We start from the raw sequence: 18,852 nt of genomic DNA on the forward strand, positions 1-18,852 counted from the left end.
AGAATGGACTGTTTCCTACCACTTCAAAGTCAGTGTACACCTTATTGGCCTCACACACCTAAGTGGTTTTTATTGTTTTTCTCAATTTGGAACAAACCTGGGGGACACACACACACATCAAAATGCAATATTCACAAGAAATAACAAGATAGATATATGGATTGGGGTTAACATAATGTGTACGCCTCTTCCCAAACCTGTGGTGTAGAGCTCACTGGATGTAGAGTAAATGAGAGCGTGTACACAGCCATTTTTCAAATGCCTCCCTTCTCCTATTGGCAAAGAGATGCCCTTATTTAACTCCTTATTTTGGTAAATTGAGCACTCTCTTTTAATGAGAAAAGGGGAAAGATTCGAAAGAAAAAGCTTTTGTTATATTGGTATTATTTACAACTGAGACACTTTATTTGCTATCAGCAGTCTTATAAACAATCCATTAAAGGGTTTTGGCGCTGAATAAACCTTATATGGGCCAATTCAATCAAGAGCTTAGGGTGAGGAATTACAATATTCTATTAGGATTAGAGCCAGGAGATCTCTAAACTAGAAAGGTATAATAAGAGAAAATAAACAGGGGCTTTCCGCCCAATTAAATGCTCAGTAGTTGTTTATCTGTTAAGGTTTGCATTGATATTCTGCATGTGTTAACCTGAAAGAAATATTTAAGGGAGGAAATATCTCAAAGAAAAAAACCTTCCCACGCCTTGTGCGTGGAGCCAAACGCAGCAAGTCTGGGTGCACGAGAGACCTCCCTAAAGCTGCTCTACTTCTCTATCTTCAGAAGACGCATGACAAGCAGAAATCCAGAAGGGAAGGCTTTCCCATGCAGACTCACAGAAGCATCTTCAGCCAAATTTGTGTTTGGCACCTGTTATGTACTGAAGTTCTCACCCTGGGCCAGCAGGGGGATACTGTAGATCAGGTCCACATATGCAAATAAGGGATCGAAAGTGACGTTCAGTGATTGGATAGTTACAGGAAGTTGTTACAGTTACATTGTATTGGAGCTCTATATAAGCAGGCTGGCTGAACCCTTCAGTTCTGTTCTGACCTGTGAAGAAACAAGAGCTGTTTGCAGAATCGCTGTGTCGTTTGATATGTTCAGCCACAACTTAACAGCACCCAGTTGTCAAAAGCCATGTGAGCCCAGAGGCGAGGCTGCCCCTTGATCACATGACAGAGCTCTCTCCACATGTAGAACACATCAAGAGGGCTGTTGGCTCCAGCAAAGCTCACAAAGTCTGGACACCCCCCAAAAAAATGCAGGAAAACATATCTGCATAAACATACCAAAAAGCATGCTGTATGATTAAGCCGCATTCTCTTGCTCGTAGTAATGAGCTTACAGCCCAGGTCAGAAGCCACTGACCTTCAGGTCTAGAAAAAACAACAACACCCCCTTTCTTCCCTGCGCCTCCAACCTGCTCCCTCCACACTTGGGCCCTGGCAAACAACAGCAAGACGTAACCACCCCTATCCAAAAAATACTGCACCACTGAATCATGCCAGTAAATTTACTCACTGTCCATTAAGTACTATCTCTTGAGCCGATAAAAATGAATGCCTCTGTAAAACATGGCCCAGATATTCTGAAGAGAAATACCATCTTCCTTCTTCCAGCATTGTCCCCGCTGCGATTTTAGAAGTAACTGTAATTGAAAGACGGATGCCTGCTGTCGTGGAATGACTTGGGAGAAATAAGGCCAGCAACTGTAGGGACACTTGACATCCAAACAAGGGATGAATGGATGAGACACAGAGACAATGCATGTACAAACCTGACAGAGAAGATCTTGCAAGTGACGAGTTGATGTAGGAACTCTCAAGGTCTTGGATGCGAGGCAGCAAAAGATAAATTTGAGCAGTGGAGACCTGGACTCAAATTCATGTTGAATCGTTAGAAGTCTTTCATTGCCAAATCAAATGCGCAATCCCAAATCATGTACTTAACACTTAAAAGTACTGAATTATGGGGCTTATGCTCAGGAAACTCTTAGTTAGTTACAATATTTGAATCCCTTCTCCCCCCAAAAAATGTTAGATTTCTTTTTCAAGCTTTGTAGTCTTAAAAATCAGACTCATTGCAGCCGAAACCCAGGCATAAAAAAAAATTTCAGGACCATTCTGCAGTGAACATACACACAAATGCAGATAGTGTATCGCCTTTCTAACTTGTATTAATTTTTTTTCAGCCCTAGTTGAAATCCTTGTAATGCTATAGCGTCCCTGGCTGGGCTCAAGCACATCATCATCATCACCATCATCATTATTTATTTATTAAATTTCAAATTTAGGTACCACCATTATTGAAGGTTATGATTTCAGGCTGTTGGTGCAGGATTTAGAGGTTTAGAATTGTAGAGTTGGAAGGAACCGCAAGTGGAATGCAGGAATCATTTTGCCCAACATGGGACTCGAACCCACAACCCTGAGATTAAGCGTCTTCTGCTCTACCAACTAAGCTATCCCACATATGACTACTGTCTCTGTGCTGCCTGCTTCTTCTATGTTACCTTCTTAGTCGTTGCCAAAAGTCCCAGTTCCTTGACATTTTAAATATTGGATGCAAAACAACTCGTAAGAACTAAGCAAATGCAACAAATGTACCTTGGATCCCGAACGCCTTGTGAGTTGTACATTTTGGCTCCCAAACGCCAAGCGAGTGTTCTGGTTTGTGAACGTTCTTTGGAAGCCGAATGTCCGATGCAGCTTCTGTGGCTTCTGATTGGCTGCAGAAGTTTGCTGCAGCCAATCGGAAGCCGGTCCTTGGTTTCTGAATGTTTGGAAGTCAAACAGACTTCTGGAACGGATTCTGTTTGACTTCCGATGTACGACTGTACTCAAATTGTGCCCTCTCTTTTTTAAGAATAGAAAATCTGAAGCAAAAGAGAAAACCCTCATATAAGCGCTGCGTGTAACTAAAGAATGCATTTATTTTAGCTTTTCTTGCTACATTTCAGAGCACGTTACCCAGCTAATTCCGGAGGCAGGGAGCCTCCTTCATTCCAGAGTGATGCAATACAGAGAGATCCTGGATTCCCTGCCCATGGATGCCTATACACACGGATGCATTCTCCACCCAGAGCTCACCATGGACTCTATGATTCCAAAGTATGCTACAGCCGAGATCCGAAGTAAGTGGCCTTTGAACAAGATAAGTGTGCTGACGTGTTGCATCTGATGATTCATTTGAAATTTTGCAAGATCCCCCTTAGCACCCAACAGCTTGCAAAATTATAAGTGGGCATATTAAATGGAGGAGATGGAGTAGAGCAGTGTGGCGTAATGGTTAGAGCATTGGACTAGGACCTGGGAGAGCAGGGTTCAAATCCCCACTCAGCCATGAAGCTCTCTGTGTGACCTCTTAGCCTAACCTACCTTGTTCTAAGGACGAAATGGGAAGGGGGAGAACGACATGCACCAACTTGAGATCCTTAGAAGATAAAGGTGGTATATAAATGCTATGTACTGAAGTTCTCACCCTGGGCCAGCAGGGGGATACTGTAGATAGTTCAGGTCCACATATGCAAATAAGGGATTGAAAGTGACGTTCAGTGATTGGATAGTTACAGAAAATGGTTACTGTTGCGTTCTAGTGGAGCTCTATACAGTGGTACCTCCGTTCCGGAGCCCCGTTCGTATCTAGAAGTAAATGTAACTAGCGACAGCATGTCTGCACACACGCGCGTCGCTTTTCGCCGCTTCTGCGCATGCACGTGATGTCATTTTGAGTGCCTGCACATGCGCAAGTGGCGAAACCCAGAAGTAACGCGCTCCGTTACTTCCGGGTTGCCGAGGAGCACAACTCGAACGTGCTCAACTCGAAGCATCTTCAACCCGAGGTATGACTGTATAAGCAGGCTGGCTGAACCCTTCAGTTCAATTCTGTTCCAGCTTACAAATAAAGAGCTGCTTTGGAGAAATCGCTGTGTCGTCTGCTATGTCTACCCACTATTTAACAATAAATATAATAAATAATAATAAATAGAGCAGGGGTGGGGAAATGTTTTCAGCCTAGGACCACATTTCCTCTTGAGCAACTGTCCAGTGGCGGCATGTGAGCAGTGAACATTGCCAGCAGTGAGCATCACCATCATGGAAAGCGCATATACACACAGGGAATGCAATTGTTGCATAAAGTAATCAGCATGTATACATCTGTCATTTCCAACAAAGCACATGTGCAGTTTTCTGCATGCAAGCACTGTGGGTAGTAGGAAATATTAGGCTCTGTACACATTCCCATTTATTCCGGCTCCAGCATGCTCCCACCACTGGTGGTTTTAACATATACATTGCATTAGCCACAACCCATATGTGTCCCATGGTTTCTTAAGAAATACTGCTGTTTGAGGTGTTTTCCCTCAAACCAGCTTCCGTCAAATTTGAAAACGTGAGCCAAGGTTAAGCTGAGGTTCGCGCATTTGAGACAGCCATTGCACATCGGGTGGCAGCGCATGTGCAGATGACAGCTTCACTGAATAAGAATTTGGCACGGGGAAGCAAACCAGATAATGCACATTGGGTGAAGACATCCCTGCTCCCTCTCTGGCGTGCACAACAGCATAAAAATGCGACTTAAAACACAGCGGGTGCAAATGACCTCACTGCGTTTTAAGCTACTAATGTGTTCATAGCCATTGTCTTGTGAAAACTCAACTCAAAGCCTTGAATGGCTTGTAGTATTATTATTACATCATTTTACCTACATCCTAGGCATTCAGCCATTAAAGATGTTTGTTTATGCATGCCGGTAGCTCTTATAATTAATTAAAGACAATTACAGTTTGAAGAATCCAGATTGCGAATGGCCAAAGCAGTAACAGGATAAAATAAATAAATAAATGGAAGGGAGACAAAAGAGCTGAACTGCAAGTTCGCAGGGAGAGTTAAGAATAATAGACCGTCACAGTATGACAGAGAGAACAAAAACCTCCATACACTCAGGAGTAGCACATTTGTGGGTTGCTTTTTGCTAATGGCTTGGAAGTTATTTGATAGTTATTCTGACCTGGAAGAGCTAGGAATCTCTGAAAAGTCTCCTCAGAACCCCTTAATTTCCACCAGCTTCTCTGGAAGCAGCAGGTTAGTAAAGCTGGTCTGTTTTTGTGTGTGCAGAGATATGCCCTTTGCTTTCAATTACAGGACATATTTGCAAAAGTTTTATCCGTGGGGAAAGAGACTTTGAAAGACACCTCTTTTGTCATCATATAGAAGGCATTATGATTTAATGCTGCTGGGATTGTTATTGGTAAATTGTTGGCGCTTCTAAAAAGTAATTTCTAACCCAGTGGATGTTACCGTAGAAAAAGCGTTCAGCTGAGCTTGCATGGTAGATGCATGTATGTATATTTGGCTCCATCTGCACTATATATTTATAGCAGTATCATACCATTTTAAGCAGTCCTGGCTTCTCCAAAATAAATATGGAAACTGTAGTTTGTTAAGGGTGCTGAGAGCTGTTAAAAGGTAAAGGACTCCTGACAGTTATGTCCAGTTGTGAACGACTCTGGGGTTGCGGCGCTCATCTCGCTTTATTGGCCGAGGGAGCCGACGTTTGTCCGCAGACAGTTTTTCCATGTCATGTGGGCAGCATGACTAAGCCGCTTCTGGCAAAACCGGAGCAGCACATGGAAATGCCATTTACCTTCCTGCCAGAGTGGTACCTATTTATCTACTTGCACTTTGACGTGCTTTCGAACTGCTAGGTTGGCAGGAGCTGGGACCGAGCAATGGGAGCTCATCCCATCGCGGGATTTGAACCACCGACCTCCTGATTGGCAAGCCCAAGGCTCAGTGGTTTAGACCACAGCGCCACCCGCATCTTGAGTTGTTAGAATACCCCTATCCCCCCCCCATAGAACAGCAATCCCAAGGGAAGACTCTGGGAACCATAGTTCTTTGAGGTGAATAGAAATCTACAAATATCTGTACAGTGCAGGTGGTTTGCAATGTGATGTTTGTATGTTGCTTTGGTTTTAATATGTCTCACAAGTCTTGTTTACTGGGGGAAATGGGGGACTAAGTAAAATGCATCTAGTTGTGGTTGAGATCGTTCCCACCAATCTTCGTAACTGTTGCCAAGGGAATAGGACTGTGTGGAAATGGTAATTGGGGCAGTTAGCTCAGTTGGGGCAGTTAGCCTGGTGGCAGAGGAAGAGGGGTAGTTGGTATGGCGGCAGTAGAAGCAGGGTCGAGTAGCTCTCCCCATTTCACCAAGCACTGGAAAACGATGTGCTGCCCCTGGGTGGAAGCCTCTATTTTATTATAAATGATGGAGGGAGTAACCTTTTCCCAGTATGCAATACTCGTACAAGACTGTACAGTCATACCTCGGGTTACAGACACTTCAGGTTGCGTTTTTTCGGGTTACGGACCCACTGAAACCCAAGAGTACCGAAATGGGTTACTTCCGGGTTTTGGCAGTTGTGCATGCGCAGAAGCGTTAAATCATGCTTTGCACATGTGCAGAAGTGCTGAATCGTAACCCGCGCGTGCGCAGACACCTCCCGCACGGATCACGTTCGCAACCCGAGCGTCCACTGTATTCTTTCTTGTACAATAAACCACTACTGCGGTTCTTTTCTGGAATTAAGTCTCTTATGACACCATCAGTGTTCCTGTGAGGAAATGCTCTTGCACTGCTCCTTGGTATTGCAGGGGGCCAGATCCCCCCCCACCTTGCAGCTGTTCTGCCCCCCACATCCAATTATAGATAGTTCAGTTGGTAGAGCATGACATTCTTAATCTCAGGGCTGTGGGTCTGAGCCCCACGTTGAGCAAAAGATTCCTGTTTGGTCCCTTCCAACTCAACAACTCTATGATTTTATCTCTGTAAAATCAATTGGACTTGGAAGATACTTAACTTTTTGATAGATTATGTCGTATACGAGAGCTGGGCTGAGGGTCTTTGACTGGATTTTGGCCTCTCAGTCATGAAAATTTATGCAGATTAGGTTTCAGAGACAGGACGAATTGGCACCAGACTCTGTACTTGACCTACAAGCATTCATGAAACATTGACAATGCCTAATATAACTCCTCCACCAGGACGTCTCTTTAAATATGCACTTCTGCTCTGGACAGTGACTTTGTCACAATGTCACCGCAGGGTCTTGCACTTTAGCGGCTCCAGATAACTCTGGATCCAACTGCTCAATTTACAGCTGCGTTTTTTAAAAATGTCCCTAAAGTTGGCTTGAGATTTGAAAATGAAACTAGGCTTGCCTTATACTGTACCTAAACCAGATTTCCACGGGAATGCCTTTTGTTACCACTTAGTCACCTGTTCTGGGCCTGGGTACAATTTCCTGTCCCCCACAATAACAGATAGTGCCTCCTGAAGCCCACAAGATTGTGGGCACAAATGTACCACGATATATTTAGAAGCTGAGGATTCTCAAAACAGACTCCCTCAGCCAAACCTACCTCCCAGGATTAAGTTCTGTTAGATGCTAAGTACAGTGGTACCTCAGGTTACATACGCTTCAGGTTGCATACACTTCAGGTTACAGACTCCGCTAACCCAGAAATATTACCTCGGGTTAAGAACTTTGCTTCAGGATGAGAACATAAATCGTGCAGCAGCGGCAGCAGGAGGCCCCATTAGCTAAAGTGGTGCTTCAGGTTAAGAACAGTTTCAGGTTAAGAACAGACCTCCAGAACGAATTAAGTTCTTAACCCGAGGTATCACTGTAATTGTGCCAGTACTTTATCGCTTACGTGTCCACAGAACCTTTGAAAGGGAGAAGGAGAGCGGAAGGAGAGCGGAGACAGAAAACCAGGAAAAAATTGGCTCTGCCTCAGGATTCCTTTGTCCCACTTACGGAAACCCTCTTGGCCAAACCATCAAGTCCAGTGGTCATCACCTGCTACTGATAAACAGAGGTGTATCTAGGGTCCCTTGCGCCCTTGGCAAGGAGCTGTATCGGTGACACCATCCCACCCCCTGAAAAAAGGCACTTTACTACAATAGCCACATTAGAAATTACTGAAATTTTAGAATTTTAGAAATTTTACAATAGCCACATTAGAAATTTTACATGACCCAGGTATTTGAAGCATCCAGAGTGAAGGCAAGGCGATGAGGAAGGGCAAAATAAATAAATAAATAAATAAATAAATAAATAAATAAATAAATAAAGCACGCCTTTGTGCCGTGGTGCAAGAAGCACAGGAGGCTTCTTCCACATTTAATCTTGCTGCAACAGTGGGGCTGCATGGCCACACACATATACATTATACACAATATAGTCTGATTTTGTGCCAGTGTACTGAAAGAAGCAAAGATCCCCAGTGTTGAAGCAATGATTCTTCAACATCAACTTCGTTGGACTGGTCATGTTGTGTGGATGCCTGATTATCGTCTTCCAAAGCAACTACTCTATTCTGAACTTAGAAATGGAAAGTGCAATGCTGGTGGTCAACAGAAGAGGTTCAAAGACTTTCTCAAGGCAAATCTAAAGAAATGTAGTATAAACACTGACAACTAGGAAACATTGACCTGCGAGCGCTCCAGTTGGAGAGCAGCCTTTATCAAAGGTGCCATGGGCTTTGAAGACGCTCAAACTCAGGACAAAAGGGAGAAATGTGCAAAGAGGAAGGCACGCTTGGCAAACCCTCACCGTGATCAACTCCTGCCCGGAAACCTATGTCCCCACTGTGGAAAGATATGTGGATCCAGAATTGGCCTCCACGGTCACTTATGGACTCACTGTTAAAACCGTGTTCATGGAAGACAATCTTACTCAGCTACAAATGATCGTATTATTATTATTATTATTATTATTATTATTATTATTATTATTATTATTTATTACCTATACCTCGTCCATCTGACTGGGTTTCTCCAGCCACTCTGGGCAGCTTCCAACAAAATATTAAAAATACAATAAAACATCAAACATTAAAAACTTCCCAAAACAGGGCTGCCTTCAAGTGTCTTCTAAAAGTCAGATAGTTGTTTATTTCCTTGACATCTGATGGGAGGGCATTCCACATGGCAGGCGCCACTACCAAGAAGGCCCCTACCCACCAAAGTTGTACCCAGCCCTTATATGCAAATTAGCATCATGGGCCTGTGTGCCAAGTATTTTAATTACTAGCAATACCTCTGCTGGTGTCATGTGATCTTAGCTGCCCTTTCCTCCAGGAAACAGGCAGCTGTAATTTGCATTTGCTTTCATTTTCAGAGGAGCCTTCAAGGGTAGCCCCATGTACAGTGCAATTGCAGTAGTCAACAAGTGTACAGCAATGTCTAGTTCTAGACAAAGGAAAATGCCCAGTGGGCAGTGAGTGAATGTATTAGCAAGCATCTTCTCTCCAGGCTAAAGAGCAGATAAATTAGGCCAGTAATGACCAGTGTTTATCCTTCTCCTGTCCTGACATTGCACCTCCCTTAAGTAATCAGTTTTAATTATCACAGCATCATTGGCTCAGCAAAACCAAGGAATGGGCTGTAAATCAGCCTCCTAGTTGCCCTTTATTTCTCAACATTGCCAAAGTAATTAAGGACTACAGCAGCCCTGTTACTCTCTCTTTCTCTCCATGGTGAATTTGATTGAATCAGGCCAGAGAACACAGCTTTTCCAATTTAGCTTTGCAGTTTTCACAGATGAGGTCAATGGGCTTTTATAAAAGAGAGAGAGAGAGAGAGAAAGAGAGAGAGAGAGAGAGAGAGAGAGAGAGAGAATGAATGAGAATGATAGTGGCATGTGTAGAAATTTGGTGTAGCTTTGGTGTCAGGAAAAGCTCGAGGCTATAGGGATAAAGCCACTTCTGAGCTTAGGAGGAGGTGGAGTTGTGGGCCCACCCCCTCCCACACCCACGGGGGCTGGCCTTTAGCCCCGCGAGATCGAGGGAATCCCCGGGCGTGCCTGTGACCCTGCCCGCCAATTGGCAGGCGGGGGAGGCGTGGCCTAGCCCATTTTAAAGCCAGGTACGCCCAGAGATCGCCCTCTTTGCCCCGTTCCAGCTGCCCAGTTTTCCCATCCCACCCACCCTTTAGGCTTAGCTAGCTCTGGCCTTGCTATGGACTCCGGTTGGTTGCCGCAAGGGGCCTGGTAGGAATTTTTCCAACTTGGCGCACTTCCAGCCATTTGGTTTTTTCGCCTACCTCGTAGCAAACGTCACAACTAGATTTGCATTAGGTAGATTTGCATTAAAATGCACACCAAACAAACTTTCTCCTACATTGCTACTCCCAAGTAACATTTAGTGAGTTCCTACACTGCATAATGGGGTCCAGCGCCTTGCATAACCATAACCAACTACATGGGGAATTAGACAATAAGATTCCTTCATGTCCTTGTTCAAGTAGCCAGCCAAACAGAATGGAGAGGTGCTTAAGTGAGACACTTGGTAGCTGGAGTGGAGAAAGAAGATTAATAAGGAACATAGGGAAAGATAAAGAGAAGGCCAGAGTAATGTGCTGGGAAATGAACATAAATTTCTGGATTCTTAGCTGAACCAACTGAGCATGAAGCATCTGTCTCTCCCTCCTGTTCTGACTTGGAATGGCATCTAGCCAGGGTGGGTATCATTAAGCCAAGGCCGCAAGGTGCCATAGTTTCATTTAGCTGCTGCAAATGACAGTTTAAAATGGTGCCCTATGCTGGCACAAACACATTGGCTAACCTGCAGCCCGCAAATGCTTTGCTGAGTCTGGGATAAGGTTACAGTAAGCAGAGACATCACCTTGCCGACAAAGGTCCGTATAGTTCAAGCTATGATTTTCCCAGTACAGTGGTGCCTCGCAAGACGAAATTAATCCGTTCCGCGAGTCTCTTCGTCTAGCGGTTTTTTCGTCTTGCGAAGCAACCCTATTAGCGGCTTAGTGGATTAGCGCTATTAGCGGTTTAGCGGCTATTAAAGGCTTAGCGGCTATTAAAGGCTTAGCGGCTATTAAAGGCTTAGCGGATTAGTGGCTAAAAGGCTATTAGTGGCTTAGCGGCTTAGAAAAAGGGGGAGGGAAGCGGGAAAAAATCGGAACACTCGCAAGACGTTTTCGTCTTGCAAAGCAAGCCCATAGGGAAAATCGTCTTGCGAAGCAGCTCAAAAACGGAAAACCCTTTCGTCTGGCGGGTTTTCCATCTTGCGAGGCATTCGTCTTGCGGGGCACCACTGTAGTGAGGTATGGAAGTGAGAGCTGGACCATAAAGAAGGCTGATCGCCAAAGAATTGATGCTTTTGAATTATGCTGCTGGAGGAGACTCTTGAGAGTCCCATGGACTACAAGAAGATCAAACTTATCCATTCTGAAGGAAATCAGCCCTGAGTGCTCACTGGAAGGACAGATCGTGAAGCTGAGGATCCAATACTTTGGCCACCTCATGAGAAGAGATGACTTCCTGGAAAAGAGCCTGATGTTGGGAAAGATGGAGGGCACGAGGAGAAGGGGACAACAGAGGACGAGATGGTTGGACAGTGTTCTTGAAGCTACAAACATGAGTCTGACCAAACTGCGGGAGGCAGTGGAAGACAGGAGTGCCTGGCGTGCTCTGGTCCAGGGGGTCACGAAGAGTCGGACGCGACTAAATGACTAAACAACAACAACAAAAAAGCAATGAGGGCTTCTGTAAAACAGTAGCAGCTATTAATATATTCATTCACAATGGAAAAATAAAGACTTTGGAAAGAAGAGGGTAGGTCTCAATATTTTTTTTTTTAAAAAAATCATATGCAAAGGACTTTTCTAAGGTGATGAGTAAATCTTCCAACCATAGCCTAGTCATAGTGCGATAGCCCTCCCAGTCCTGAATGTGAGACCCAGTCACAAGGATTTAGGCTGAGGCAAGGCGCTATACTGGTGTTTGCTGCTTATACAGTGGTACCTTGGGTTACATACACTTCAGGTTACATACTCTTCAGGTTACAGACTCCGCTAACCCAGAAATAGTACCTTGGGTTAAGAACTTTGCTTCAGGATGAGAACAGAAATCGTGCTCCGGCGGCGCGGCAGCAGCAGGAGGCCCCATTAGCTAAAGTGGTGCTTCAGGTTAAGAACAGTTTCAGGTTAAGTACAGACCTCTGGAACGAATTAAGTACTTAACCCGAGGTACCACTGTAAATATCAAACAAACAAAAATCAGGGCACATCTGTGCTTTTACACATTATTAGAGGTAGAGCTACCAGGTCCCAACCTGGAGATTCTTTCTGTAACTTTTAAGTTTTTCATCTGAATGGTATTGTGGAATAAATTTGATTCTGTCTGCATTTAAAGGCAAATCTACCAGATTTGCACTTTCCAAAACAATACACGAACCCTGCTCTTCAAGGCTGACCAAGTTACTTTGGGAACCTGCTGGGGCAGAAAATCCCACAAGCACTTCTCCCATCCCTTGACAGTGAAAATACTGCAAGAAATCAAATATATTTATATCCCATCTTGTTCCCATCCAGGAACCCCCTGCCCAGATCCAGATCTGCTTAGCTTTAGAAAGGTAGTAGCCCCATGTGCCTTCAGACCGTATTGTGGTCTGGAGACCATAATTAAAGTCAGAAAGGCAGATTCTTAGAAGGGTGAGACATTATTAGACACTTAACGTTTTTGTTAAAGATAGCCATGTGTCTAGAGCAGAGGTTCCCAAACTGTGGTCTGCAGACTACATGAGTTTCACGCAGGTGGGCGGCAGTGTGAAGAATGCTTACAATATGAATTCTGTAGAAATCAAATTGTAACACAATAAAATGCATGCAATTCCATATAAGAAATAAAAGAAGCAAAAAAGACACAATTTGAAGATTATTTGGCACGGCATATTACAATTGCTGCAACAGGCAGAAACAAAATCATTAAGTGGTCTACCGAGACCCTCAGCAATTTTCATGCGGTCCGTGGGGAAGGGGAATTTTGGAAATCATGGGTCTAGGGAAGATTGGTCACGAATTAGCCACCCTGAGCCCGGTCTTGGCTGGGGAGAGCGGGGTATAAATAAAATTTTTTATTGTTATTATTATTATTATTATTATTATTATTATTATTATCATCATCATCATCATCATCATCATCATCATTAATTAACCCCAATCCGTTCTCTCCTACTTCCACAGGACATTTAGTTAATGCCAGCTCAGACCTGATGAAATTAGACCATGAAGAGGAGCCACAGCTATCAGAGCCATACCTTTCCAAACAGAAGAAGCTCATGGTGAGATGCTCATAGCAGCACACACACAACATTTAATCTGTTTCAATCTGTTTTTAGTTTATCATTGTTTTTATTTTATTTTTTTTAGTGTTTTAAATAACTGTTTTTAATGATACTTTTATTGTTTTCATAAACTTCTATGAGGCGTGTTGGGGTTTTTTAACAATAAAGTGGCATGCGGATTTGGATGGCTATTGGTACTGAAGACGACAGACGTTCAACTGAATCCAGTTGTGCTGGAGTTGAGTGTTTTCTAGCAAACTAAAGTTTCGCAAATGGGGTTGTCAGTTCAGATCCGTTACCAGTGCTGCTGCTTGCCATTTTGCCTGACATCGCTGCCCTAACAGGGTGACCAGATTCAAAAGAGGACAAGGCTCCTGCACTTTAACAGAAGGGGGGATTTCTGATGTACGTAAGAAGGAATTTTAGAGTTGGAAGGAAGGGAACTTGGAGGTCTGGTCCAGCTACCTTCTCAATGCAGGATCTGCAACACAGGATGCAACTAGACAGGTGCAACTAGACACCTGACAGGTGGTTGACCAGCTTTTACTTAAATACTTCCAGTGAAGGAGAGCCCACCACCCAAGGCAGTTTGCTCCACTGTTGAACAGTTTTTACCATTAGGAAGTTCCTTCTAAGGTTGGGCTGAAATCTGTTTCCCTGCAATTCCCACCCACTGGTTCTAGTTCTGCTTTCTGGAGCAACAGCAAACAAGTCTGCTCCATCTTTGGCAGCCCTTCAGAGATTTGAAGACAGCTCTCCTGCCCTAATACTCCCAGCTCATACAACCATTCCTCATAGGACTTCCATTTCCAGACCCTTCACCATCCCAGGTGTCTTCCTCTGGACATGCTCCAGCTTGCCAATATCCTCTTTAACATGTGGCACCCATAACTGGGCCCAGTACTCTTGATAGCACTTGACCAGCACATAATAAAGAGGAGTTATTGCTTCTCATGACCTAGACACAATGCCTCTGTTAGTGCAGTCCTGGCACAGGTTGTAAGGTGCTTTTATGAACACATCCCTGAATATTTGGACTTCCGAGCACCTCTTCTCACAGCAGATTTGTCAGATGGTGGTGTGGTTGCTCGAGAGCAAACAAGCAAGACCTGTCTTTTCCAGGCTTTATTCTTAGTGCAAAACTATTTACAGTGAAGAGCGTTGCAAGTTCATGTCTGGCTCAGTCGCTAGCAGAATCTGGGAGTGGTCGGTCCTTGTACCTTCCCCAGCATAACAGTCGCTTGACCCCCAACCTTCTCCTCCCCTCCCTGCGCCGAAACCTAATGCGCAGAGTGGGCGCTGGCAAAGGGGTACTTCCCTCCTCTCCGGCTTGCTCAGGGTCGGTGTTGAGGCTCTCCCTAGCATCCCCTGGTCCCACCACCTCCTCCCCACTGGAGGTGGGGCTTTCTTCCTTGCCAGAGGAGGAACTGCTTCGCAGGACTTTCGGAGGTTCCCTGTAACACAACTGCCCTTCCACCTCTCACGTCTGAGCTGATGGCAGTTCCCTGACAAGATTGATCAAAACAACGATGAGACCTTTCAAAGTCATTTTGTTTGTAAAATATCCACTACGTTCAAATTGTGTGAAAACACATTCTTCTTGTTCAATTTTGATGTAAACATTTACTGTTTATATCTAGGCCAAGATCCTGGAACATGACAATGTGAACTACTTGAAGAAAATCCTGGGTGATCTGGGAATGGTGCTAGATCAGATTGAAGCTGAGCTGGAGAAAAGAAAAATTGAATACCAAGGTAGGCATCATGCTGTTGCGGACATTATTTTCTAAGTCTGCTGCGAGAGACTGCTGGAGAGCAAACCTTATTTGGCAGGTAAAGCTAGAGCAGATTTTGTTAGATGAGATATAATCCATTATCAGAAGGATGTTATATTTTGCTGTCAACTATTAATGATTATTAGTAGCAGTAGTATCATTATCTGCTGTGATGTTATCATCACTAAGTCCAGCTGGCCATAGCAGACGACTGGACAAAAGGACTCACAGAACAAAGAAACAGGAAGTTCAGTGACTGCATCTAAAGAAAGACTGAAGGTAGCGGCTGGGAACCTCAGACCCTGTGGCTAAATGCCACACTTGGAGTTCTCCAAGCGGCACCCTCTCTCCCTAGGTCATTCCCCTCACCACCTTGCTTTGTGCCCTCCTTTAGTACTTTTGCCTGGTTGGAAAATATAATTGAACCATGGCTTTTGCTTGCCTGGATGGAGGTGTGTGTGTGTGTGGTGCCCTGTGCGAGGCCAAAATTCGGCTCTCCCCCCCCCCCCCCCCCGCCTCTCACCTTCCATTCAGTTCAATTCAATTCACTACATCATAGTTCAATACCTTGCAGCACCCCCTAGGCTCGGCACCCCATATGGGGGAACCAGTCATGTTGCCCTAAATCCCACTCTGACATAGACATCTCAAGGACAATATAGTTGCATTAAGTTAGCGCTGCTTCCCTCCGCCCCCATCAAAACCATTTGAAGCCTCTTCCTCAGTTCAGGTCCACATTTCCTTCGATCAAGACCAGCAGGCATTCATTTTGTTTGCGTCCAGCTGTGAGTCAGGTTTGATTGTGTATTCGTGCCAAGAAAAATACATTAGGAACAAGAGAGAGAGAGAGAGAGAGAGAGAGAGAGAGAGCGCAATGAGTATGCTTTGAAAATCTCCTGTTGAGAATAGCTCAGAAGGGTTCCATGTTCTGTCAGGGGTCCTCCTGCTTTTCCCAGATGAACCTTGACTGTTGCACTGACTGCAGCAACTCTTTAACACATTGACATATCATACTTCAAAGAGGGCACCTATAATACTTAGTTAGGGCTGCCGGACGTCCGGATTTTCCCGGACATTACTGGGATTTGAAAGGCGGCATTGATGTCCGGGGGGGATTTCCAAAGAGCAGCGTTTTTGGGGTGTCTTGGTTTTTACTTTTTGAAATATGGCAGCCCTAACATAGTGAACCAGCTAAAGACTCAAGCCCAGAGATGGAAGGCACACCGTGAGAGTTTCCTGTAGAAATGTACACTTCTGTTAATGTGCTAAGTAAGTACAGGGATAAGTTTGATTCAATTCACATTTAAATGCAAAACTACCTTATTTGCACTTTACTAAAGCATATGTGAACTGAAACACAACTGCCCTTCAGAATTTTCGCAGTTCACCAAATATTGCGCTGTAGTTCCCCACCCATGTAACGTGTACAAAAAGGCATATACTAGGGTAAAAGGTGGATAAAAATGCCTATGTTGGTGAAAACTACAAAAATGCATCATATTGTTTTTATTCATTTTATTTCATAAAATTCATGAAATTGATTGTAAAAAAAACCAAAACTTAAAGTCATATTAGGCAAAATCGCTTTGCGAAAAAAGTGCATATTTCCCAAAAATTCTTTGCAAAAATTGTATATTAGGATAAATTTGCTGAAGAATTTTCGTGAAGCCTTAAGAAAAATACTTTGCAAACTGATATGGAAATATGGAGAACTGTACTTAACACTTACTGTACTTAACAAAAAATGAGAAGCCAGAATTGACAGTGTTAAAAAACATATATATATATACCGTATTTTTCGCCCTATAAGACACACTTTTTCCCCTCCAAAAATGAAGGGGAAATCTGGGTGCGTCCTATGGGGCGAATGCAGGCTTTCGCTGAAGCCTGGAGAGCGAGAGGGGTCCGTGCGCACCGACCCCTCTCGCTCTCCAGGCTTCAGGAAGCTATCTCAAGTCTTGCAAGCCCGGCAGGATGTCCTGCGGGCTCGCAAGGCTTGCGGGCAGCAGCCTGCACCCAAAAGCTGGGGACAGCGGGGAGGCGCAGCGCCGCCACCCCGCTATTCCCCGACCTGATCTGGAGGCTGGCGGGGGGGAGAAGCAAGCTTGCTTCCCCCCCGCCAGCCCCACAAGCTCGGGGGATAGGGGGATGGCGGAGCGCCGCCACCCCGCTATTCCCCAACCTGAACTGGACGCTGGCGGGGGGGAGAAGCAAGCTTGCTTCTCCCCCCCGCCAGCCCCACAAGCTCGGGGGATAGGGGGATGGCGAAGCGCCGCCACCCCGCTATTCCCCGACCTGAACTGGAGGCTGGGGGCGGGAGAAGCAAGCCTGCTTCTCCCCCCCCCCCCGCCAGCCCCACAAGCTCGGGGGATAGGGGGATGGCGAAGCGCCGCCACCCCGCTATTCCCCGACCTGATCTGGAGGCTGGGGGTGGGAGAAGCAAGCCTGCTTCTCCCCCCGCCAGCCCCACAACCTCCAGATCAGGTTGGGGAATAGCGGGATGGCGGCGCTCCGCCATCCCCCTATTCCCCGACCTGATCTGGAGGCTGGCGGGGGGAGAAGCAAGCCTGCTTCTCCCCCCGCCAGCCCCACAAGCTCGCGGGATAGCGGGCCAAGCTGTCCCTGAAGGCAGAAGAGGGAGACGGAGCACTCCATCTCCCTCTTTTAGCTTGGGATGGTTGCGCAAAGCCTCTGCAGGGCAGCGCCGTCCGCTGCTCCACAGAGGCTTGGGAGGCTGTCCCTGAAGGCAGAAGAGGGAGACGAAGTGCTCCGTCTCCCTCTTCTAGCTTGGGGATGGCTGCGCAAACCTGGGGGGAAATAAAAAAATTTTCCTTGATTTCCCCCCCCCCCCAAAAAAATAGGTGCGTCCTATAGGGCGAAAAATACGGTATGTAAAAGTATGTTCAATTACTGTTGAAAATGATATGTTAAAAACTAATAAAAAATAAAAATTTTATATATATAAAAGAGAAGCCAGAATTGACAGATCTACCCATCCCAAGTGCTAAGCTAATGCCAGCTGTGCCTGCCATACTGCTGAATCCACACCCAGTTAGTCATACTTTAGTTGCAACAAAATCAGTTTGAAATGCTAGTTGTGACTACCTTGTTCTGTTGATTTGATCTGGATAAAAAAAACATTGATCTGGATAAAAAAACAGTGATATATACTCAGGCAGGAGTTTATACTATGTTTTGCAACATGAACGCTCTATGGGTGGTTATTTCCTTAGTGGTTCTTCTAATTTAATCATAATGTTAGGGAGCCTGCACGTATCATTTCCAAAATTCATAGTACTAGAGGGACAGGAAGAACCTCATGAAACAGATACTTCTTGTTGAAGGGTTGTTGTTGTTTTTTAATCAATCAATCAATCTAACTTTCTGCTTTCTGCCTATTGCCACTGTTCACTTCAGGTCCAAAGCTTGCAGGGTTCCATATGACATCAAAGCACTGGTGGCTGTGATCCTTCAGTATGTCATGTCACCTGAGCCAATTGAAGCCAAAGATGTGCTGACACCATAGTGCAGCATTGATTAAGGTTTCCATATTCTGGGGAGCAAGAGCCAGACACCCCACCCTACCATCAGGGCACTTCCTTCACCATCCCGCATCTCCATCGCTCACCCCCTCCCTGCTGCTAACCCCTTCCTCGCCCGCCTGTTCCCCCCTTCTTCCCTTCCCTCTTACCTTTGCTGTCTTCAGCCTCCTTCTCACGATGGGAGGCTGAGTGGCCCTGGGAAGGTCATGCAAGGCCAGGCGACCGCCAGGAACAACACCAGGCCTAGCACGACCCCCAGCAAGCCGCTCCAGGCCACCCGATGTCTGCTTCCTGTTCTGGGGCCCCACAAAAAAACCCACAACAACACGAAAACAGAAACAGAAAACCCCCAAACCTGGACACTTAATGCAAAAATCTGCCCA

The 18,852-nt window shown here is 45.2% G+C and overlaps 1 protein-coding gene across 1 annotated transcript in view; it reads left to right on the plus strand.

The window, feature by feature from the left end:
* LOC310709065 (ganglioside-induced differentiation-associated protein 1-like 1) overlaps nt 1-18,852 on the plus strand; it is a 42,686-nt gene that overhangs the window by 18,900 nt on the left and 4,934 nt on the right. The window contains exons 3-5 of the mRNA XM_083508222.1: nt 2,961-3,134; nt 13,052-13,149; nt 14,793-14,907. Coding sequence (XP_083364348.1) covers nt 2,961-3,134; nt 13,052-13,149; nt 14,793-14,907 — 387 coding nt within the window. The remainder of the gene's footprint in view (nt 1-2,960; nt 3,135-13,051; nt 13,150-14,792; nt 14,908-18,852) is intronic.

The sequence above is a fragment of the Podarcis liolepis genome, assembly GCF_965112155.1.
Source record: "Podarcis liolepis genome assembly, chromosome: 6".
In the NCBI taxonomy this organism is placed as follows: Eukaryota; Metazoa; Chordata; class Lepidosauria; order Squamata; family Lacertidae; genus Podarcis; species Podarcis liolepis.